Here is a 23,839-nt window from a genome sequence, read left to right as displayed (position 1 = left end):
TTCATGGTCATGTGTCTGTCTATATATGTGTTTTTGAAGAAGTCCTTAGATATTAATGGAATTGTTTTAAAACTATTGCAACCTGTTTGCAATGGAATTTAATGGAATTTCTAATTGTATTGTTCAGTTGGTACCTTTCTATTAGGAGTCAGCTGCTATGCTGTGGTGGCCTACAGCAGCCTTGTGAGATATGATGGAATCAAGCTTTGAACACAAAGAAAAGAAGCATCTTACACACTTGCAAATATTTCTTTTCAGAAGAGGCGAGCGGGCAGCGGCCGTGGCCCAAACAATATCTCTGGTGGAGAAATGTCTGGCTCGGGTGTTCCAGTGAGAGAAAGCATCCTGGAAAATGAAGAGGAGGAACTGACTCTGAAATATGGAGCAAAGCATGTAATCATGCTCTTTGTGCCTGTCACCCTTTGTATGATTGTTGTCGTCGCCACCATAAAGTCAGTGCGCTTCTATACGGAGAAAAACGGGCAGCTGTAAGTGGGCTCTGCAAACAGCCTCAGTATGTGGGACCCCCTGCTCCACACACACGCTCTGTGCATGCAGAGTGCTTCCTTGGCAGGCTGGGAGAACCTTTACACAGGTAAAGGTGGCTCTGGAAACATACAGAGAGCTTACTGAAGTATGCTGTGCTCACCTGTGTAAGATTTTCCCATACCTGCTTTATACTGATGCGTTAGCACTGTCATTTAGGGTGCCCTGAGTGAGGCCTCTGAGCAGCATAATAATGAAGCTGCTTCATTCTGCAGCAGAAAAGGCCCAGGCTGAGCTCCTAGACTGTTCACTCACTAGCTGGCAGCAATGAGGGAATAGCATGTTCATTTGGATGAGTGTCTCATTTCCCAGTGATATTTCTGGTTCCTAAAGACTCATGGTGTGGATACATAATTCCATCCAGCTCCTGCTGACAGTGCCTAGCTCCTGGGGCTGTAACTGCTTCACATATGGGATGGAGAAAGGGGGACTGTGGTCCCTTGAACTGAATCAAAGGAAACAAAATGGGGGAAGGGGCGTAGGGTGGTGAGAAGGGATAAAAGAGTCCAAGACTCTCCTACCAAGTGTGGAAAGAAAGGGTGTCCCCCATTTCAGAACAGCACCTGGGAACCCAGATGCTCTGTAAGAACGTGCTTTTGATAGAGACCACTAATCTTTAGTTGATAATTAACTTGAGCCCAGCCTACATCTCGTGTTTGCTGTCCTTGGCAGTTCTACCTCCCTTTCTTTCCCACACACAGAGAGGTCTGGTTTTATCTGGGACAGATAGTTAGAAGAGAATATCTGTACTTTATATGGCTTTTGCTTTATCCTGCAGGATCTACACCCCTTTCAGTGAGGACACCCCATCTGTGGGCCAGCGTCTCTTGAACTCGGTGTTGAACACCATTGTAATGATCAGTGTCATCATTGTCATGACTGTGTTCCTGGTGCTGCTCTATAAATACCGCTGCTACAAGGTAAAGCATCCATGCCAGAGCCTTTTCCATCTCTGTGCTGTGAGCCTGGGATCAAATGGGCCTTGCACAGCAGTGAGAGACACAGGCACTGCACTGGCTCATCCTCATCTTGGGCACAGCAGGAATCATCCTGTGCAGAAGTCTTTGTCAGTGGTGATGGAGCTGTGGCTCTGAATAGGCTTTGCTATTATTTTGTCACTAATGGCAGGCCCTTGAAAACAAGGTCTGCTACTTTGTGTTAGTCAGGTCTGAGTCTTCTGCATCTGATTGAAATGTTTTGCCATTTGTACTTATGGACTAAGCTGTACCATTTACTGTGGATGCTTCAATTAAGACATTTCAGACAAGCTTTGTGGGAACTGGTATTATTTCTGCTTGTGGAAGCTCTGGTAGAAGAGCACAAGGCTTGCAGAGAAAGGCACATTCAGGTACTATGGTGCTCAGGGAGTTCTTATATGTGATACTAGCCCAGCATTTGAGCTCTGAGCTCTGTCCATTCCTGCTTTTTAAACTTGTCCCAAAGACAGAGTTTATTTTACAGCCTTGGGCAAACCCCTCCTCCTTCCTAGCAAACAGAAAGAATGTGCTAGCAGCCAGGATGAATACCCATGAAAATGCTTAGGCCAGAGACTGAAATAAACCCAAACCAGCTAAAATGCTAAGGGACAGAATACAAAATGAAAGTGGGAGAACTGGGAGGGACTGGCTGTCCCTCCTCCTTCACTGACCATAGGGAAGGCAGGGTTTTAGACACTGGAAGGGGAGTGCAGTTCTGTGACCTGTGCAGGGGTAACAGCCCCTACAATCACTGTCTCTTCTTGCCCTTGATAGTTCATCCATGGCTGGCTGATCCTGTCCTCCTTGATGCTGCTCTTCCTCTTTACCTACATATACCTTGGGTAAGTGGGACTGGTGCAGGTAACCTGGCAGTTCAGGGCTCCTTCACCTCTTGGCTGAGAATTCCCACTTTGAACAAGAAATGTCTCCCCTTCTGCAAATGGTCATTTAAATGTTGTTAGAAGACAGCTTTCCTTCTCTTTTAAAACTGGAAAAGAAGATCTTTAATAGTCAATGCTCAGTTTTACAAAAATCGCTGGGCAGTGATACCGTGAGCATGAAATGACCAGGCTGAAATTTGTGGTACAGAGGCCCTGAATTACACCTTGAGAAGCATGTGGAAAGGCACTTCATGTGCCAAGTTACTGTCCTGACTTGTCTTTTTTCTTAGACACCATTGTTTCAAGTTCATTCCCTTAGCTCCCAGCTCAGGTGAAAGGAAACTTTTAACTTGTGGGTGACGTTTGTTAAGAGGTTTTCATTTTGAACTGTGAGCAAATTGCACCTGGTGGGATGACACTGACAGGATTTCTTTGCTGTAGCTACAGGCCTATGCTCATTTAAGACTTGAAACCCTGCCTGCTCAAACCCATGGAATTGCTGTTGAACTGAGGACTAAGGCAGCGTGGTGCTGGTCTGTAGCACAGCACATCCATCTCAGGCAGGAGGAACAGAGCTCAGAGCAGCAAGTAGCCAAAGGGCAGGTTCTCCTTTCATGATGAGAGTTGCTCTATTCTGCTTCCTCCTGGTGTAGTTGGGGCTTTTTTGTTTAACTACAGCCAATGGGATGATTTGCATGTCACTTGCTTTCACTGCTTAGCTAAATTTTCTTGTGGTATTCCAGGGAAGTACTGAAGACGTACAATGTGGCCATGGACTATCCCACTCTCTTCATAGTCATCTGGAATTTTGGAGCTGTTGGAATGATTTGCATCCACTGGAAAGGTCCCTTGCAGCTCCAGCAAGCTTATCTCATTATGATCAGCGCTCTAATGGCATTGGTGTTCATTAAATATCTACCTGAGTGGTCAGCATGGGTGATTCTAGGTGCAATCTCCATCTATGGTAAGTCTGGGTTGTGACTCTCAAGGTGTGCTGCTTGGAGAGGTTCCTCTGTGGCAATCTCAGGACTCTGTATGTCCTTCAGAGAAACAACTTTATGGTGCTAAAAGCTTTACCAAGTGCCAGATGGGCAATTAATTTGACTCCCTGCCTTGTCTCTTGCTAATTGTTCGTGTAGGTAGTGTACCTCAGCCAGGTCTTTCAAAGTGGATCACCAAGTCAGGGAAGGACTGAACCCCACCTCACTGCATGGTAGGGGTGGCCGGATTTTTATCACTGGCAGACCCTTGCAGGTTTTGTTTATTGTTATCAAGAGATCATGGAAGAGGAAGGAGATGTGATGGAGGAGAGAGGGTAGGCAAGGAGATACTGGACTGAAGGCCTTCCTGCATGTGAAACACAGTGTATGTAGTGATGCAGTGTGGATGGAATGAGAACAAAGCACTCCCACTCCTCCTCTAATTAAATTTAACATCTCAGTGAAATGCTGCCATCAGCTTTCAAAGAACTCATGTGTTATTCTCAAGGGGCTTTTTATAGGATTAGCACAGTGAAAACTCTTATTATTACATTAAGGCTTGGAGATGGTATTTTAAGTGAACAACACTTTCAGGGACTTTAAAACAGCTAAAGTTATGCAAAGTGGTGGAAAGTGCCATTCAGGAAATCATCTGGTTTATATGGATAGATGTAAATTTAAGGGGAGAACATCTTAAAGATAAAGAATGTAAAATATGCATGACAGTTCAAGATGAGATTGGTCCTTTTCTTTCTGCAGATCTGATGGCTGTTCTCTGTCCCAAGGGGCCACTGAGAATGCTGGTAGAAACTGCACAGGAGAGAAATGAGCCCATTTTCCCTGCATTAATATATTCCTGTGAGTAAGATTAAAATGTTAATGTTTTTAGCCAGATGAAACTCTGTCTGTGTCAAAGCAAAGAGCACTGTCTTAGCTACTTTCTTGCCTTAAGAATGGTGCCCAGATATGTTCTGGATTTTGTAGAAGGCCTTGTTTACCAGTTATAATGTTGCTAACTCTAATTAGCCACAGGGAGCCCACATTTACCTTGTGAAGCTGTATGTTCATGAACAGACTAATCCTTTCATGAATATAGTGCAGAATATGCCTGGTTTTTTCTGCACACAAAACCCTGTGTGAGGTGGGCAGCAGTTCCAAGTTCTGTGCTGAGATGATGCTCACTCAATACATTAATTCATTGTGTGTATGCTTTACAGACACACTTTAAACATCTGATGAGGCTCCATGCTTCCTGCAGCCCCCTCTGTACTGTACAGATGCTGGTGCTTAGAATATATTTGCTTTATTGTTCATTGTTTGGCTCCTCACTTTGCAAAAGGCTTCATTCAAATATTGCTCTGCAAACAGAATCAGTCATCTCTGCCCTGGCTTTCTTGGGCTCTTTAACTACCACAGTGTCTGGTGCCCTTGTCCAGAGGTATCCACATGCCTAAGGTAAGATTGTTGGAAGGCAGAAGACTCAACACTCATGGGACCTGAACTTGAGTGCTTCATGGACCTCAGTGACTTTTTCATTACATCACTTGGAAGATGAAGGGTTATTCCCAAATGTTTGGTGCTAAGCTGAGGATGCCTACAACCTGAATGTTGTTTTTTTTTTTTCTTCAGGCATTTAATGTTACGTAAATACTTTTATGTGTTCCAAGCAGAGTCTCAGTTCACCTCAGCTGCCTTCCCTTTTACAGGACATTCTGTTATACTGACCTGAGACAATCTAGATGAAGTCTTTCACGTGCTTTAGTTAACAAACAAGAGCTTCCCTAAAGGAGAACGCAGTTCAGCAAATAATAAATACTGAACAAAAAGTTCTTGTGCAGAATGTCAGTGTCTCCATTGCAAGAATACATTCTGTGGCTCCCTCTAGATGCAAAAAAATCACCTTGGCTGAGCTCATCATGGAAAATCAGGCACTGTGTTTGCCTTGGCTTATTTTGTTTAGCTTAGCTTCTATAAAACCAGGGAACTGATGGACACTTAAATAAAAAGCTGATTTGGGTTCCCTTATGCTGATTTCAGAAAGGTTTGTATACCTTTTCAATTTAAGGATCCCAAGAATAAACCCCCAAACATCAGTTGCTGTTGGAACCAAAACAGAAATATGCAATATTTTGACAGGATGGAACCACAACAGTCAGGGAGGAAACTTGCATTCTGACAGCTCCTGTAATCCCTCACTTGCATACTGCACCTTTAGCAGAACATGAGCAAGCTGTGTTAGTTAATCTCTGGTTACCTTTTGTATTACCATCATTCCCTGGGAAATTGTTTTCTTTGAAGAGAAGAACCAGAAATCAGGAAGAAACCAAAGGAGTTGAGGACCCTAGTTCTGGAATTTTGCTTTCTTTAATCCACAGTGAAGATATATATGGACTCTTAGCTACTTGTGCCCTGGAATTTTCTTAAAACTGAATGGATGGCCTTGGCCTTCTCCCACCTTGCTGTCTCAGTTCCTAGGGAAACCAACTGAGTGTTTTAGAAGCATTTAGAGGGGCAAGGGTTTGTATTTCTAGGGACAGCTAAATACTTATTTCCTGTGAGCTATAGTGGCCAGTGTTTTATGCAGCTGATTACTTTCTTTCTTCCAGCTGCTATGATGTGGACAGTTGGAATGGCAAAGCCAGACACAGCAGCAAGAGGACCAAGTCAGCAGGCATGGGATGCAGGTTTGTTTGCATGTTCCTCTCCCATACAGAGCACTGTCCTACAGAAATAATGAATATGTTTGAGACTGAATGTAAACATAAGCCCCCAAATCCTGATGGATGAATTTTTTTTTCAGTGTTGTTACTTGCAGAACTCAGTGATGTTCATAAACCTGCTGTTAGGACTGGCAGCAAAGATGAGCAGACAGTGTAGGAAGCTCCAGTATTCAGGCCACTTTTATTTAAAAAAACCCCAAACAAACAACAAATCAAACAGAAGTGTTGTTCAACTCACATCTTCAGTGTACTGAAGTCAAAGCTGAAAGTGAGCTAGTGGGGAGTTATATTTTTCCATACTGGGGATGGTAAATTACAACATAGGCTCCTAAATATATTACTGATGAGCTGGTGAAATTCAGTGCTGCATTCAGACCAGTGCCATGGTGCACCTCTCTGTAAGTGCTCTATGGCTCACCCAGTTAAAGAAAATAAATCTCTTTACCCTTGGGTAAAGCCTTGTGTTAAGGCAGTTACCCACCAGTAGCTTTTGTGATTCAAGTTTACATTGTAGCTGGTTCTGCAGTAATTTGGGTGCCTTTACTTTATCTTCTTGAGATGCAAATTAAACTGCAGTTTTAAGGTGACTGAATCAAATCTTATGTGTGCTTTTGGGAGGATTTCCCATCTAGTCCTGTTGCACTTCAGAGATGACAGTACTTTTGAACGTTAAAGCAATGTGTGCAAAGGTTTGATAACTGAACATGCTGCTTATTTCAGGATGAAGCAGCTGACATATCAGGAATGGCAGGGACACAATCCTGCTGGGAAATGGGGCACAGAGCAGGCACAGACAACATGCTGAGGAGTACAGAATGCTCTGTGGGAGCTCTGTGTCCCAGATCACAGTCTGCTTGCACCTGCAGCAGCAGCAACCTGTCAGACTGACACGGACTGAAGAGTTTCTAGGAGCTCCTGAAAAATAGGAGCTGTCAGATAAAGTCACATATCACAGACTGACTGCTTCCAAAAGTACTGCCAAAGGCTCTGTCAGATGTGCTTTAACAGAGGGGGGAAAAAAGTGAAATTTGTGGACAATGAAATGTGTCTTGCTTTCTACATGTGAACAGTCAGCTCCACGAATGTCAGTGTGACTCAGGACTTCTCTCACAAATGGCAGTCCTCTTAGTCATCCATTTTGGTTATATGACTGGTTAGGGAGTACCTGAGCACTTCCACCCCAGAGGTATAACACTGTGGGAATGCACATTAACTTTGCTGGGTTTGCCTTGTCATTGTGGCCTGTGCAGAGCAATGTTATGTCTGTGTACCTGCTCCCTTGGTAAAGCCACTGAGCTCCTGGGTGGCTGCCAGAGAAGCTGTGAACACCCACGCTTCCAGCTATTCCAAACAATAGCACACACGTTTCCTTCAAAGCCACTAAATGTCTCTGTTTCAACTGGTCCGGATGGTCACATCTCCAGGAAACAGAGGGCTTACCCATGCAGGGCAGCTTCACAGGACTGCGGATTTCATGGGCTAAAACATGTTGTAACTGTAGCTGTCTCTTGTGTTTCTTTTTTTTTTTTTTGTAATCCACTCTTGGCCTGTTTTTGTGGAACCAAGCTGAGGATGGGAGAGAACACCTCAGGAGCCCTTCTCATGCAGAGTCTCAGATGTCAGAGACGAGGAGTCCTGTTCCAACCCGCCCCGTCACTTTAGAGGAGCTCGAGGAGGAGGAAAGTAAGGGAAGCTTTATACCTTGTTTTCAGTGTAGTCAGAGCCTGACATTTTTACTCTTTGTGGTTAACACTCTGTTACCTAATTTGGTATAATCACAGTTAATTTGAACAGTTGTGCTTGCTGAGCAATGAAGATCTTAAGTCCGACTGTGTATTACCTCTTACTGCTGCAGGATCTGTTCTGGGATTGTGGTTCCAGTGACACCTGTTGGCTACATGTACAATTTAAAACAATTCCTTCTTCCCCTTGACTCCTGTCCCTCTCTGTCCTTGTGCTTTCTCAGCTGGTTCATTTGTAAAGCAGCTCAGGGAGGCATCTCAGAGAATGAGGGAGAACAAAGCAATTAGTGGGAAGAGGGGCTGCAAGTCTCAGCCTCCTCAGGAATGTGTGGGTCCAGGTTGGTATCCAGGACTAGGAACGTTTACCTTCTCCCCAGGGAACAAGAATTTGTTCAGGAGGAAGCAAAGCTTAACACTTGTTTTCTTTTTCCACTTCTTTCAGGGGGTGTGAAGCTGGGCCTTGGAGACTTCATATTTTACAGCGTGCTTGTTGGGAAAGCAGCTGCCACAGCTAGTGGGGACTGGAATACCACACTGGCCTGCTTTGTAGCCATTCTCATAGTAAGTGAGCAGCTTTTAAAAGCTCTGTCACAGCCCCTGTTCAGCACAGAATTGTTGCCAGAAGTACCAGCAGCTGAGCACTGCTGAATCAGTCCAGGTAACCTGCTAGGTATTTAGGGATACTCTGTCTCTAGGCTTTAGACAGGCACTGCAGCAGAATGATCCAGACTAATCAGAGCAGAGCCAAGCATGGATGTGGTGGGGCTGAAACAGGCCCAGGGAACTGCTGGTGTGTTTGCTTCAGCCACAAGAGTCAATATTAGGAACTCCACACTGATTAGCAAGTGTAGTTGAAAAGGTTAACTCTGTTATGCTAGGGGGAGCTGATAGATAAGAGGGTGAGGACCTATCTTATTCTACTATTTGAACTGGAAAAAAAAAGAGGTGACTTAAATCCATGGAAATTATCAGTAAGGGCAGATGACTAACATACTGTAGCTGCTAAAGAGTTGGTCCTGCCAGGGCTAATGAAGACACACTGTTAAGCTTCCACCTGAGTGGAAAATAATTACTATGCACTTACTGTTTACCTCAACATCCTCATAGAAATTAACCAGAAAGACAACAGCAGGATTTTTAGAATGCAAAAGAAAATTGATTACTGTGTCCTTCTTGGGTGTCTGTTTTCCTACTTAGATCCCAAAGACAGTGCAAGTGACAGTCACTTGTGAAGACTGTGCATCAGAAAGCATGCAAACTAGAAATGAGCTGCCTTCACTGGAGTCTGTTCAGTGTAGCTTTCTGACCCCACAGCTCAGAGAAACCCATAGGATCACCAAACTCCATATGCTGCAGTCCAGCACAGGGGGGGAGTCTCTTTGCTGGGGAAAATGTTCTTGGTCATCCATCTTGTGAGGCCAAATGCCCCATTATGTGTCTTTAATGGTACTGTTAAAACTTGCTCCATCTCCTCCTGCAGTTTCATAATCTTGCTGCTAATGTGGCTTTCTGGTTCCCAAAAATATCCCCCCCCCCAGTTTCCCATCAGTAAGCACATCTCAAAAGGGAGATGAAATTTAAAGAGCAGTTGTAAGCCAGATATGGTCCATGAGAGAATAAGAGCAGAACTACAGGCTCAGGTAGATTGTGAACAAGTTTGCAGTCTAGAAACACTGATTTTAAAAAAGAATTTTGAAAATCCTGTCTGCTGATCTTTAGCTATTCGATATTTTTAGAATAATTTTAATTCATGGAAGAATTAGAAAGGGCTCTGATGAGAGAAGGAATCTAGAGGTACTTAGCCACAGTATCTACCCAGAATCTACAATAGCTTCCTCACATGTTCCAAAAAGCAGATCTTGGCCTGCTATCCAGGTAAAACCAGAACTCACCCATTGTAATAAGCAATCCAGCCAAGAAAAACCAGCAGTGGATTTAAAATTTTGTTTTGGGTTTCGGGTTTTTTTGTTTTTCTTTTTTTTTTTTACCCTAAGGGACTTTGTAAATTGGGAATGTGTTATAAGTACTATAGACCTTCAGTGGAACTGCTATCTGTACAATTCACCAGGATTTAAGTGCTTTTGTCTGCTGAATCAGTATTTTATTCATAATGACACAGAACAAGGGGTAAAATAATGTGTAAAGAAGTTAACCTCTCGGGGTCACCTGTACCTCTGCATTTGCTGCTCTTTCCTTTTCTTAGCAGAGAGCTGTGCTCAAGATGGCTGAGGAAAAACCTGGCCAACCTGTGTGAAGGATGAAGCTGTGGGCACATACATATTCTGCTGCTGGTAGCTCAGTCAGTCTGCAGTGCTCTACAGTGCATTTAGAGAATTATCTGTATGTTGGCTTGTTGGTGACAGATGTATTTCTGGTTGTCTTACTATTATCTCCTTGTGATTTTTATTCTGTTCTCTCTGACAGGGTTTATGCCTAACACTTTTACTACTGGCTGTTTTTAAGAAAGCACTGCCTGCTCTGCCCATCTCCATCACCTTTGGCTTGATCTTCTACTTCTCGACAGACAACCTTGTGCGACCGTTCATGGACACCCTGGCCTCCCACCAGCTGTATATTTAGAAGAAGTGGGAGTTAGAGAATTCTTTTTCAAGCTTTGCTGTGAAGTATGGTACAATGTTTGGAATAGGTCATAAAGTTTTTACACTTAGTGCCATATATTTGTATAAGGAAAACACTAATTCCTTGATATGCCGTGTACTAAAAATCTAATAGTTACATGTTGAACTGAGATTTTTCACAGGACTCTTGGTGAAAAGCCTGGCTCCTTGCTGATGTCAGAGTGTTACTTTTATTTTATTTGATGTGCACAATGGGCTGTTGTGAGCACAGAAACCTGTATGTGGCATGGAACACTGGAGAGGTGAAGGGTCTGATCTTCCAAGAGCTAAGTAAGGTGTTTTAGCCCTGGAACTCCAGTCATCTTTTACCACAGTCCAGAATTTTGAAGTCTTCACTTAGAACTTCTATGTCTACACTTTTGAAGTGTTGTGCAAACACGAGGTGCAAGTGATTAGAAAAGCACAGCTGGCAGCATGCACAGGGCAGTGTGTGAGCCATTAGGGAAGTGAGGCTGAGCTTCCTATGCTGGCTGCTGTGCACATAGCATCTGTTGAAATTGTCCCAAAGGCCCATTTATCCTGACCTTAGTTAGACATGGTGAGCCATGAGGGACTGAGACAGGATGTCAGTGGTGGGATGGTGGAACATCAGGCTCCTGGCTCTGAACACATCCAGCAGTGCAGCAAGCAGCTGATGGAGGCAGGGCTGCCCCTTCCAGCACATCAGATCCTCAGCGTGCAGAAGCAGATACTGCTCCCTCCTCCCAACATTTTATTTTTTAGGAAATATTTTTTCTGGGTCATTACTACAATCCTGAAGTGACCCTACGGTGGAAATGAGTGAACAACTCCAGTAAATCAGACCTGTAACTTACTTCTTGTGTTTCTGGTCTCATTTCTGTGCATTGTTGTAACTACTCCAAAGGAGGATTTACCTTCCCTTTATTAAGAGGTCCTCTCTTGCACTGACTGAGACTTGGTTTACCTAGGTTTTTGTACTGTTTAAAGATTATTTTTTTAATTACAAATTTTAAAATAGCTATTTAGTGTCAAAGGAACTCTTTTGGAAATATCCAGTCATAGTTTGTATCAAAATATTGGGGTGCAAACTTCAATCTGTTGTTACATTACTGTTAGGAATAGCTATACACCCTCAAGTGAGTTCATTAAGAAAATCACAGTGCTTGATGTCAGTAAAAAATACATAGGACAGACTGAACCTTTATGTTTTGTCCACCTTTGAAAATAATTTTGTTTCTTCTCTTTGAGTCAGTTTTTCAGTAGCTGCCAAACTTCTGTGATTTTATTTTTTCTTTTCTTTTTACTTGTGTCTGTTACTCAAACAAGCTCAGTTTTCTTTGACAGCTGATCAGTGTCAGTAAATGTAACATTATGTGAGAATTCATGAATAATGCAATGTCTTTGAGAGACATAGAACCTAATTTCTGGAAATAATTTTTAGCAAAGGCTTTGAATTACACAATTTTATGTAGCGCTTTTTCCAGTAGACCTGTTCAAGCTCATCTGCTTTGATAATTAACAAAGATAATTAACAGGTGATTCAGACTAATTTTTAAAAAGTGCATAAGTGTTTTTACAAGGGGTGTGTGTGTGCGTGTCTCAGTCTGGACAAGTCAGTAACTCTTGCTCTTTGTGAGTTTTCTGTCCTCATGTCTCACATTTGCAATGTTTGGACTTAACAACTGCAGAGTTAACTATTACTAAAAGGTATTTCCTTTGGAAATGTAAATCAGTAGAGCTTTGTTTGCTGATTTTTAAGGTTTATGTGAGAGTTGCTTTTTCTATTTGTTTGTTTGTGTTTGTTCTTTTTAACAAAAACAGTTATGGGGCCAAATCAGATTAGAATCACTGGGAAATGTGATTTTACTTTTTGCATTGCATTGTGTAGAGAGGATATGAATTATTTGTATATACTGAAAGAAAAATCCTGCTTGACTTATCAGGGTTGTATTTCTATGAAAACAGAGTTGATACTTGAAGGAAACTGGGAGGGGACCCTTCACATATTGAAGGATCACCTCTGGTTTTCTGCAGATACCTGTTTGCCAAAGACTGGCCTTCCACTGACCAAATCTGCAGAACTTAGGAGAATTTTAATTTAAATGGTAACTGAGCAAGAGATTCTGGCAGTGCAACAGAATGTATTGTCCTGGTGAGTGAAAGGAGTATATCATGGATATACTGGAATGGTTATAATTGTATAAAAGTTCATATGTGTTTACTACAAATATATATTTGTGTTTGTGTGTCCATATACACACAGACACGCAAATTTTAAAATTACGTGCAGTGATTTCTCATCTCTTTGGACATTTTCACCTGTGCATAAAGTGAAGTTTTGTTTGTGATGTTAACATTGTGCAGCATGGCCTAAGATGTGAAATGCAGAGGGCAGGATTTACCCTACTCACAGCTGGCTGCTACATGAGATACTGACCTGGCAACTTGAATCAGCAAAGCATTTGTCTGCCTAATGTGTTCCTTCACCTGTGTCGACTTGCTGCATGCTCTGAACCAGCACAGCTGCCAGGCACACTGAGGTGACACTCTTCTTGATGCTGGTGTCACTCAACATCTGAAGTCCTCTAGGAGGTGCCATGTGTTGGCATTTTCCTGTGTGATCCTGGTCACACTCACCCCTCCTCTCCAGTCTGAAATGAGTGTTTCATTGCATCTACTCTCAAATGTAGCTTGGGCATACATCAGTCTTGAAGGTCTAAGACTGAAGCCAAGTCCATGAACAAAACTGTAGTGGTGAGCCTGCCTAATGCAACCCCCCAGTGAAACTTCTGGTGGGAGGTCTGGGATTGTTTTGCTGAAGTGTCTGCTGTGTGTCAAAGACTGGAGATGAGCTCTGTCCTCAGAGGATGCACAAGAAGCATGATAGTCATAATGAAAAAACCAGAAACAGGATAGTCCCTGCAGAAGCCCACAGCTTTCATTTGATACTCATGGTCTGATTCATCAAACCTGACTTCAGGCTCTTTGTTCTTGCCTTCATAGGTACTTCCAGCTAATCCCACGGTGTTTGCTTTTCTCTTCCTTGTAACTCAGACTGGGTTTGGTTTAAATTGAATATAGAGTTATTTTTCTTTTTTATTTCCCTCAGTCCCTGATCTCAGTTTCTGCTTTAGAGATGCTCCTTGGCAGCCACGGGAGGGCAGTAGGTCCATGTGGAGAAGTACCAGCCATTTTAAAGTACTCTGCTGTGTGCCCCTTGTTTTTCAGAGAGGCTGAAGGCCCTGCAGTCTCCTTTGTGACAGGAAAAAAAGGAAGGCAGGCACCCCACACCCCAGCACAGCTGTAGTTTTGGCCCAGCATGGGAGAGACTTTCAGTGAGAACAAGCTCAAACTGAAGCAGATTTCATTTAAAGCCAGCTGTTTTCAGTGTGAAGCCATGTTCAGCACTGCACTTCTGGGTGAGATGCTACTGTTACACTCCATTTTGTTTGGGTTCTCTCCACATTTTCTTTTTTTAATAAATCATCCAGTCCTAGTTTCATTCCTCAAAGCCCCAAGCATAAGTCAGGGGCTGCTCCAGGCATTGCTAATTTCAATTTTTTACACAAATAAAGATTTCTTCTCAGCATCTTCAAGAAGGAAAGGAATAATTATACTTACTGATTTGTGATTCTTCCTCACACTTCCAGTCTCCTATCCCAGTAGGTCTTGCTAATCTGGGAAGAAAAAAGAGCACACAGCTTGTCTTTCCAGCTCTTGGCACTGAGAAATCTAGGGACAAGCTAGATAATATTGGATGGGCTTTAAGCAACATGGTCTAATGGAAGATGTCCCTGCCCATGGCAGGGGGTTGGTACTAGATGGTTTTTAAGGTCCCTTCCAATCCAAACCATTCTATGATTCTCTGTTATTTCTGTCCTCAGGAGGACCAAGGGCTATCTTATTTTCTTCAACTTGGTAGTTTTGTAAGAAAGCAGTCTGGAGAGATGTGGTATCTCTGCCAGAAGGTCTCCTTCAACACTATTTGTATGCCCCCAACACACATTGTATTCCTCATTAAATTTATCCTTTCTTCCTCAGTCAGGTAAAGTGATGTGAGCTGTTCTCATTCTACAAGTGGGAAATAAAGCAAGAGAGTAATGGAACGGTTTGGGTGGGAAGGGACCTTAAAATCATCTAGTTCCACCCCCCTCATATGGGTAGGGACACTTTCTGCTATAGCAGGTTGCTTTATCCAGCCTGGCCTTGAACACTTGCAGGGATGGGGAGCCACAACTTCTCTGGACAACCTGTGCCAGTGTCTCACCACTATCACAGTAAAGAATTTTGTCCTAATAACTAATCTAAACTTACTGTCTTTCAGTGTGAAGCAATTCCCCCTTGTCCTATCACTACATGCCCTTGTAAAAAGTACCTCTCCCTCTTTCTTTTGGGCTCCCCTTGGGTAATGGAAGGCCACATGACCATACTGGGTTTGAGCTTGGATACATAAGGAAGATCTGTCCACATCAGATCATGGCATCAAACACCATCACACAAGTTACTGTTCCTTCTTTTTTACATATTGCTTTGCTGCAGGTTTGCTATTGCCCACCTTTTGCCACTCTAAATGCAAGATGTTTGCCCTGAGCACTGAAGGAGTTAAGCAAATATGAACTGTTATCTTCTTTGTGCAACACATTTGACAGGTGCCCAAGAGCACAATTTAGGAGGAGTCAGTGCTCAGCACTATTTGTGGCTTACTATTAAAAAGATCTAAATAAACAGAGACTTTGAAGTGGAACTAGCTAAACTGCTTGATACAGAAACCTGAGACAGGTACAGGGCAAAGTAGATGGAGTAGAAGTTTTCCAGAACTGGGAACTGTTTGAGCCCTATCAAATGCAGCCTGAGGTAAGTGACAGCTCCCACAGCCAACTCAGGATTAGATCTGTGCTGAAATAAATGCCAGGAAGCCTGGCACTCCTGAACCTGCCTTGCAGAAGGGGGTGGAGTAGGAAAAGCATTAGGCCTATTTTCTTCTCTTGGATCACTGATTTCTATGATTTCAAGGAGACCTTGCTCACCCTGGTATAAAATATGAGTAACTCCACAGCTAACTTGCATTCCAGCAGGTCAGGAACAATGCATAAAGTGAAAGTGTGGAAAACTGATCCAGCCTATTTAACTTATGCCATACCATACCTTTACAAAGCTTAATCTACAAGAATTTAAAATTCTCCCTGACTTCACTGAGCTGCATTTGTGTATAAAATAATATGAGCCTTCCTTTAAAACTGGTGTAAGACAAGCATGATCCCTGGAGCTGAAGGAAGGATTCAGAATTTTTTTTAAAAGCTATCTATCTTGTGTACCAACAGTTAGTAGCAATGAAATGCCAGTAGCATTAACAGAACTGTTCTAAACAGGAATGTCATCCCTTCATTAAGCCAGAAAAGACATGCCCTCTCTTTAAGCCCCTACCAATACAGTCTTTGTGATATTCTGGGAAGTTCAGATTTGAGCTATTTTTGTTCTCCAGCTATTGTCCTAATATTCTTCTCGAGTGTTCTGTGAGTTTCAAGGGGCATGACCACTGTTTAACTTTCTTCTTTAAAATGGAAAAGAATTGCCCTGATTTCTGTCCCTGTGTGATTTGGTGGGCAAGCAAGAATGAAATGGAAAATGCACCAAACGAGGACTTCAACAGGATGGGGAAATGAGGGCATTTAGCATGAAAAGAGTTAAGGTCCCTTCTCTGCTACTCTTGTGTGCACATGCTATGTACCATAGTCATGAAATAGGAGCACTGCTGCAGAAGAGTGAGAACATCTGTATTTCAGGAAAGGAGTAATATTTCCTGTGCTGGGAAAGCAGACCAGCAGCTAAACTGCAGCCAAAGTTGCTGCAGTGCATTGAGAGGATGGTGCAGGGTGTATGTAGTCACTGGCCAGGCTGCATCCTCAGATGCTGTGTTTGGTGGGACTGCTGAAGGAAAGGGACATCTTTGTGCTCACACCTTGGGCTGGAAATCTCACAAGTGTCTGCAGAGAGCGAACCTGCAGTGCTGGTTCTCAGCACTGCTGTGCCTGAAGGCAAACCCTTTTCCCTGCACACCAGCACAGAGCAGGTTGAAATTCCTCTGCTGTGCTTCCACTGAGGCTTTCTAAACACTTCTTTAGGCATTAGGAGCACGACAGAGCAGAAGAATGCCATTAACCCTATTTTACAGATAGGAGTTGAATAATTTGCTCAGGGTCAAATGAAGGGCTTAACCTGGATGTCTGGAGCACCTCTCAATCAGTCACTCCTACCAGAGGCTTGTTAATTGCTGGTGTCTCCCTCTTAGTTGCACTCTGCTACGTGTCAGTCAGGATGTTCTGCCACCAGCTGGTCTCCCTGTGTCCAGGTATGCAGACACAGATGTAGATAGCAGAGGTTAGATTATGCAGTCCTGCTCAGTTGGCCTCTGGAATTGGACTGATAGCCACAGCAAAGCAGGAAAAGGACCAGTCAGCATCCAAAGGTAGCAACAATCCTGCTTTCCCATACTGGTTTTGGCTTTTGGATTTTGAAGCCACAACATCTCTGCAGACTGACTGCTAGAAGTAAATTGTCATGACCATCTGTGAATCACCATCTGGCAAGTGGATGGAGATTGTGAGTTTGTCCATTTGCCACACAGACACTCAGAAACACCCTGCATCTTTCCATGTCTCCATCCCACACCTTGCTGTGTTTGGAACAGCGAGGCAGGAAGCCAGGAAGCCAGAACAAGTATTGGCTTTCAGGGCAGTGAAAGAAAACACAGTGTCTTGGGGACAATTCCAGGCTAGGGCAAGGTGGCTGACTGCTCTCCAGCTCTGTGAGACATGGCAATGCCGTGCCAAAAGCTGGGGCAGTGCCTGAGATTGGCAGCACACTTTGCCAGCAGAACTATGATGACTAGTGTTAATTCTTAGTTCCAGTAAAGTGTTCAGAAATAACTCTGTTTCTCCCATGTTCTCTGGCTCCAGCCTGTCTTCCCATTTAGAACAACTCTGTCCAAATTGTTCAGATAACCGCTCTGTCCTTGGCAAAAGGCCTTTCAGAGTGGTTAAATGCAGGCAAAGAACTTGTTCCTGTTTGCCTAGCTTTAAAATTAATTTGCCATGTTTGCCCAGGGGGTGAATGGCTTTACCAGTTATCATCTGTAAAGTGAAACCTGGCTGGAAGCTACAAAGAACTGAGCCTTTCCACCCTGTCCATGCAGGATGGGTTGAGGTACATGTAAACAATCAGGGGCTAAGGGGAGAGAGAGCAAAACACCAAACTATGCAAGTAAATGCAATTTACAATGAGCAGAAACAACTGATCTGTCTAGTCCAGACAAAGAAGAATTACAGACTGAATAATGTTTGACTGAGTCCAGAAGAGAAAGAGAAATGCCATGTTCTTGAGGCACACAGCTGCAAAACAGGCTACTACACTCTTCATCTCATTCAAAATGTCTTTGCTCAACACCCATAAAAAGCACTGTTGTGCAACAGGATTTGAACTGGCAAGGATAATATTGTGAATGTTTTACTGTATAAATTGCTAAGGTGGCAGGATGCCTGTCCTTGCCTTGCACTGTCCCACACACTGACCCAAAGACAAGGACAGGTATCCCTTGTGAATGTTTCACTGTATAAATTGCTAAGGTGGCAGGGTGACAAGGGCAGGTATCCCTTTCTTCCACTTAGTGCTTGCATCTGCACCTCTTCACCTGGCACCGTCCTTCTCTTTACTCCACTCCCACAGGCCTGTGTCCAGTTTCCAAAGCACCCAGGACCCACTTGGCACCCATATGGAGTTTGGAGGAGAGCTGGGTGGCTGAGGCACAGCCACGCCTGGTGAAGCTCAGGCTTGTGGTGGCTTGTTACCACCTCACCCTGACAGCAGCACCTAGATTTGTTTTCTTTCATCATCCTTCCTTCCTTCCTTCCCCAAAGCAGCTCCTTTCTGGGTGATATGGAAAGGAGGGAGGTATGAGCAGGGGCACAGAGAGGCAAGGCAAAACACTGGGGGCAAAGGGAAGGTTTTTGTGTCTTTTTCACCCTCCCTGTTTCAATTAGGGGACAAGACAGCCCTTCAGCAGTCCCCTCTACTCCACAGAACCTGGCAGCCACCTCTGCTCACCTCCTCCCAGCCCCACTGGCATTCCCTGCCCTCTCCAGCTGTGCAGAGCAAGGCTGCTCACTGAAAGCTCCAGAAGAAAAACAGGGGTGGGAATCATGAAATTTCTCTGTGGTGACCAGTGACATGACCTGAGGGAATGGCATAAAGTCATGTCAGGGGGTGTTTAGGTTAGATATTAGGAAAGGGTTCTTTAGGCAGAGCGTGGTTGGGCACTGGAACAGGATCCCCAGGGAAGTGGTCACAGCATCAAGCCTGACATAATCCAAGAGGTGTTTGTCAGGCACATGGTGTGAATATTGTGGTGTCCTGTGCAGGCCCAGAAGTTGGAGTTAATGATCCTTGTGGGTCCCTTCCAACTCAGCATATTCTGTCATTCTAGGAAATATCTGTCCTGCTCCCTGCAATGTATCTTCCTCTTGGACAGAAAATATTCATCTTGAGAACTGCCACACCACCCCCTTCTGACAGCACTAAATCATCTTAAAATTAAAGTGCTAACTGAAATGGCATCTTGTCTCTGGCCCTTTGCAGTGAGTGGAGAGAGAAAAAGGAAGGCCAATATATGCCAGAATGCTTTGGGATGAAAATACACAGTTCAAAACCAGAGCAGTACTAAGCTTAACAAAAATAGCTCATCCTATGATGATACTGGATGTGCATCTACCATTGACTGAGTCAGTGAGATGCCATTTCTCTGAGAGCTCTTGCTCTCATTCTTGGCCATAAAAAAAGCCATATAAATAACATATGGTACAAACAGCATCACTGACACCTGCCAAAGTTTTGAAATACCTACAAGCTAACTACAAAAACCAAGCCACCTGTCCAGTGACTTCCACTTGAGTTGTTCCACTTCATCATCCCTCTATTATTATGTTGATTGGACTCCATAAATCTAATGTTGATGGGACGCCATAAATCTACAGAGTCAGAGAAGACATTCCATCTGCCCTGAAAAAATTACCCCCTAGAGAAGATGAGTGAACTCAAGGCAAAATCCCTCAAGAGGTAGCTCATCTGAGCCTCAGAAGTTGCTTGGAGAAGGAGGATGGAGGGAAACACTACCAGAGGAGCTTTTGCTTTGTGGTTAGCTGTACAAACACAAGAAAAGGATGGTGATTTATATTAGAGATTCCTAGAATCATTAAGGTTGGAAAAGATCTCCAAGTTCATTGAGTTCAACCATGCATATTGTGGTTGGAGAAACAGCTTGGGCCTGTCCTATGCAAGAGAATTTCTGAGTGTTCTCTGAACAGCCTGGATACTTGTCAACCTAATTACATGACCAACTGCTGCTTAATTGAGGCTCCATTAACTTTTTTTTCTGCAGGTCAGTAGTCTGCTTAGTAATTTTCTGTTGCAATGGAGGCCTTCTTACTGCAGGGCCCAAAGATTCTTCCAGGCTCTGGTTCTCTAACTTCTTCTGTTTGTAAAAGTTTAGCCTTCTGGCTCATTCCTCTCTGGGAACATGTCCCACTTTGTACAAGGCTTTGAGGAAGTCAGCTTTCCTCAGGTGCTTCAGTCAGCATTGGCAGAGGTTTATTTGGGTGTTCTCTAGCACCCAGTAAATGGTGAGCTGATCTCTGGAGAGCAAAGAGACTCCTCTCAGAACTAACAGTGAACAGGAGCAGGAAGAAGATCCCTGGCTGGAAGTCATAGCCAGGGAGCCTTGGTCTTGCCCTTCTCAGTGCCCTTCTTGCTGCTCCTACCCCAGGCCTGCAGCAGAGCTGTTTATGCACCCCATGAAATTGCACCTGAAGCCCTTCATTGCATAAAGATCAACAAGCAACATGGGGTGGGGATAGGATGGCACAGCTAAAGCATCTGCTGTGGAGTCAGGACTTCCAGCTGCTACATGAGGCTTTCCCACTGACCTGCAAAATTAGGAGATTTTGAGAATTAAATGATCCTGAACACATCATTTTAACATTAGTAGGGAGAAGCCTCTGGGGGAGTGTGACTCTGACACTAGTTAAATTGTAACTAGTAGTTATAATTTAAATTTATTATAGTTTTGATTATATTTATATATATCATGAGGATAGATCATTTTAGTTTTTACATCTTTATAATAATTAATATTACTATACTCAAACTCACCATGTTTTTATTATAATTTAATAAAAGACTGATTTATATACTCCTCATAGTTGTAAGTTTCTTGCTAGAAAGGCTCACAGAAATGTTTCTAGATAAGGCAGTATGTTGAAATTTGACTGAATAGAACACTACCAAGCAAGCTACAAGAAGAAGATGATAGCTGTATTGCCAAAAAAGTATTTTAACTGATTAATTAGTAACATTCACTTCTTATTTTTATAGCTAATCAAGAGACTCCTCAAAGTCTAGGAACTTGCTTTTTCAGAGGACTGCTTTGGCTTGCTCTGCAAATTTGTCTCTGCATTGCACACACCTCCAAAAGAGTGCAGGTATATAGCACAAAAATTACATGAGATTTAGACACTGATGCAAAACCTTTTAACCTGCAACAACCTCCTTCTCCTGTCACATCCCACCGGAGGCACTAAAGCATGAATGGATGTCAGTGTTTAGGTATTCACAAAGAAGTTTCATAGAATCATAGAATAATTTGGGTTGGAAGGGACCTTAATAGTTTGACTAGTTCCAACCCTCTGCCATGGGCAGGGACACCTTCCACCAGACCAGGTTGCTCAGAGCCCCATGCAACCTGGCCTTGAGCACTTCCAGGGATGGGGCATCCACAGCTTCTCTGGGCAACCTGTGCCAGTGCCTCACCAGCCTCACAGTAAAGAATTTCTTTTTAATATCTATCCTAAGTCTGCTCTCTTTTAGTTTGAATCCATTCCTCCATGTCCTGTGTCCCTACAGGGCCTTGTAAAAAGGACCTCTCTATAGGGACTAGATTTCTTCCCTCTACCCTGCTTGGAAGGACTTTATGAGTTAATGTTTGCATAGCACATTCAGCAGATCAGCTTCTACACAAACCCAGATTCAGTGCCTGGATGAAGCTGCTGTTTCACCTACACTGCTTTGGTGGGAGGCACAAAACCAGAATGGGGCAGCCTGGGCTGAGCCCCACAGGACTCCTGTCCATGTCTCCTGCCACTGGACAAGGCACAGTTTGCACAAGACCTGACTGCATATTTGTCTGGGATTTGGATGGGATTGGAGGGTTGCTCCATCCTCATTTCCTCTTGCTGAACTTTCCCACTAAATAATATGAGTAAGGCTGAAGAGAGAAGACCAATAGGCATAATGATTAGGGTCTCAGTGTGTGGGGTGCTGTTAAGTCTTCACAAGCAGAGAAGGGAACCTGAATTTGAACACTCCAAACAGCCAACAAGGCTGTCACATAAACCACTGATACCCTTCCTGAGAAAAAGGAAGGCTCCCTAGTCTATTTCCCACATACAACACTCTGCCCCGTCCTTTTTTCAGGATCAAAGGCTGTCAATCTCATAATTGGTAGCACTAAACCAATCCCAAATACTGACAATATTTTTTCTCTGTACCATTTTCCCTCAGTTTACAGGGAGATCTGCCATGGAACAGCTCTCCCAGCACTTCATATGCATCATGTTCAACTTTTTATTCAGGATTGAGGACAAAGTAGGCAAAATTAACCTCTGGATTCTGGATTGAGTCCTGGGTCTCTTGTCCCTATTCCCCCTAAGAACTAAAAAGTAACAAAGAGGGACATACACTATTTTTTCCCAGCAGCTTCAGTCCAGCTTTCAGTCATACCTCTTTGCACTCCAAATTAGGTGGGAATACAGACACTTCTCTCTTCTTTATGTACAGAAAGAGCTCAAGTTCAATGGGTCTTTTAAGGCTGCAGAAAGTCTGGCAGGAGAAGGTGTGATGCAAATTGAACAGCAGCGGCAGAAATATCCAATGGTTTACCACGTGTGAATAAAGGGAACCACCCAGGCCTGTCTTTGAGAGATGGGGAAAGCTTCACCCTGTGCTTCCTCTGCCTCCATCTCAAACTATGGCAGCCTGCTCATGCAGAAACCTTCCAGTTCTCCGTGCTCAGCACTGTGAGTAAGATGTTTCACAATTAACGCCGAGCTGACGCAAGCAAAGAGGTGTTACACAGAAACTGAGCACTGCCATCCAAATCCAGCACAGGAATAGATAAAGGGGTGTTATTAGAAAAGACACCTAAAACTTATCCCTTTCCACATGAGGGCATATATGATCTTTCCTTTATCAGAAATAGTATGAACCTAGCCACAAAGAGAATGATTCATTTGTGTGGATTTCCACAGGTGTGAGTAGTGAAATGAAGAAAATGAGGCATTTCTTTAACAAAACTTCTCAAGGCTGGTATCTTATTACAGTTATGTTTTTGCTTCATCTACATATTGAGTCTCTGTCCCCTTATCAAAGCATTGTGTTTGCCCTTTCCATTTCACATCTATTTTGTCTACACACAGCCTGCGTGTAAAGCATTTAATTCAATAATGTGCCTTTCCCAGGGAACTGTTTCTTTTTTCACCTTTCAAATTCAAATCCAGCCTTTTTAGTCCTGATTGGAGCTGGCTTCTAATTCGATAATGTCTGGGTAATGAATTTTGCTAAATTAATTTGTAGCTGTCTGTTCAGTGCCTTACAGAGACCTTCTCAGGGTTTACATGGGAAACTGAGAGGGGCTTGGGGAAGATGCAAATTTTTTTTTTTTTTTTAATCATGAAGGAATATGTGTAATACTTGAACAATACTTGGTAAATACCAGCCAAACAATCTTTGGTCTGAGCAGCTGGAGATAATAATTGTCTCCCTCTACAGCAGAGGGCAACTTTGGCAATAGCAGATTGGCAGTAATATTCACAGGTTTTGTACAGTTAAACCTCTCTACACACTTAGAGCAGAGCATTTATCCATTTTCCTTCTTCACAAATCCACAGCATCCACAACTCCTACTGACTTAGATACAGGTCCTCTGGTGTGGATTTAAGTGCTCAATTCAAGCTACTAGTTAGCTGAAAAGGTCAGCCAAAAGAAGCAATTGACAACGGTGAAATTAAAGCTCGGGGCTGTTTGTTGGTCACTCCTGCAAACTATGCTACAACTGGAGAAGGATTATGAATCCTGTTTGGTTTAGGAAGGAACGAATGATTTAATCTCCAAACCTCATCCGAATGTACTGATGCAGCCATGTGGCAAATGCCCCAGAACGACTGTATTGTTATTTTTCAGACGGGAAAGTTGCTGACAGCGGCGGGCGCTTACCAGAGCATCCAGACAAGCGCGGACTGGCTGCTGCTCTGAGCCCCTTGCAGCCTCTGCGCCTCGCCACATCCCTGCC

The 23,839-nt window shown here is 43.4% G+C and overlaps 1 protein-coding gene and 1 long non-coding RNA gene across 3 annotated transcripts in view; one reads left to right on the top strand and one right to left on the bottom strand.

The window, feature by feature from the left end:
- Positions 1 to 11,299, top strand: part of PSEN2 (presenilin 2) — a 17,027-nt gene extending 5,728 nt beyond the window's left edge. For both annotated transcript variants that reach the window (XM_084202433.1, XM_084202432.1), the window contains exons 3-11: positions 259 to 488; positions 1,325 to 1,466; positions 2,298 to 2,365; positions 3,148 to 3,368; positions 4,144 to 4,242; positions 5,991 to 6,068; positions 7,671 to 7,787; positions 8,289 to 8,407; positions 10,271 to 11,299. In XM_084202433.1, the coding sequence (XP_084058559.1) occupies positions 259 to 488; positions 1,325 to 1,466; positions 2,298 to 2,365; positions 3,148 to 3,368; positions 4,144 to 4,242; positions 5,991 to 6,068; positions 7,671 to 7,787; positions 8,289 to 8,407; positions 10,271 to 10,426 (1,230 nt within the window). In that variant the 3' untranslated portion in view covers positions 10,427 to 11,299. The remainder of the gene's footprint in view (positions 1 to 258; positions 489 to 1,324; positions 1,467 to 2,297; positions 2,366 to 3,147; positions 3,369 to 4,143; positions 4,243 to 5,990; positions 6,069 to 7,670; positions 7,788 to 8,288; positions 8,408 to 10,270) is intronic.
- LOC311151773 overlaps positions 1 to 23,839 on the bottom strand; it is a 24,520-nt gene extending 681 nt beyond the window's left edge. The window contains exons 1-2 of the long non-coding RNA XR_014616032.1: positions 23,764 to 23,839; positions 14,068 to 14,123 (exon numbers count right to left, since the gene is read on the bottom strand). This is a non-coding gene — a long non-coding RNA (uncharacterized lncRNA). The remainder of the gene's footprint in view (positions 1 to 14,067; positions 14,124 to 23,763) is intronic.

The sequence above is a fragment of the Fringilla coelebs genome (assembly GCF_963513975.1).
Source record: "Fringilla coelebs genome assembly, chromosome: 3".
Lineage (NCBI taxonomy): Eukaryota > Metazoa > Chordata > Aves > Passeriformes > Fringillidae > Fringilla > Fringilla coelebs.
Note: the sequence above shows the minus strand (reverse complement) of the source record. Positions and strands in the feature narration are given on the sequence as shown.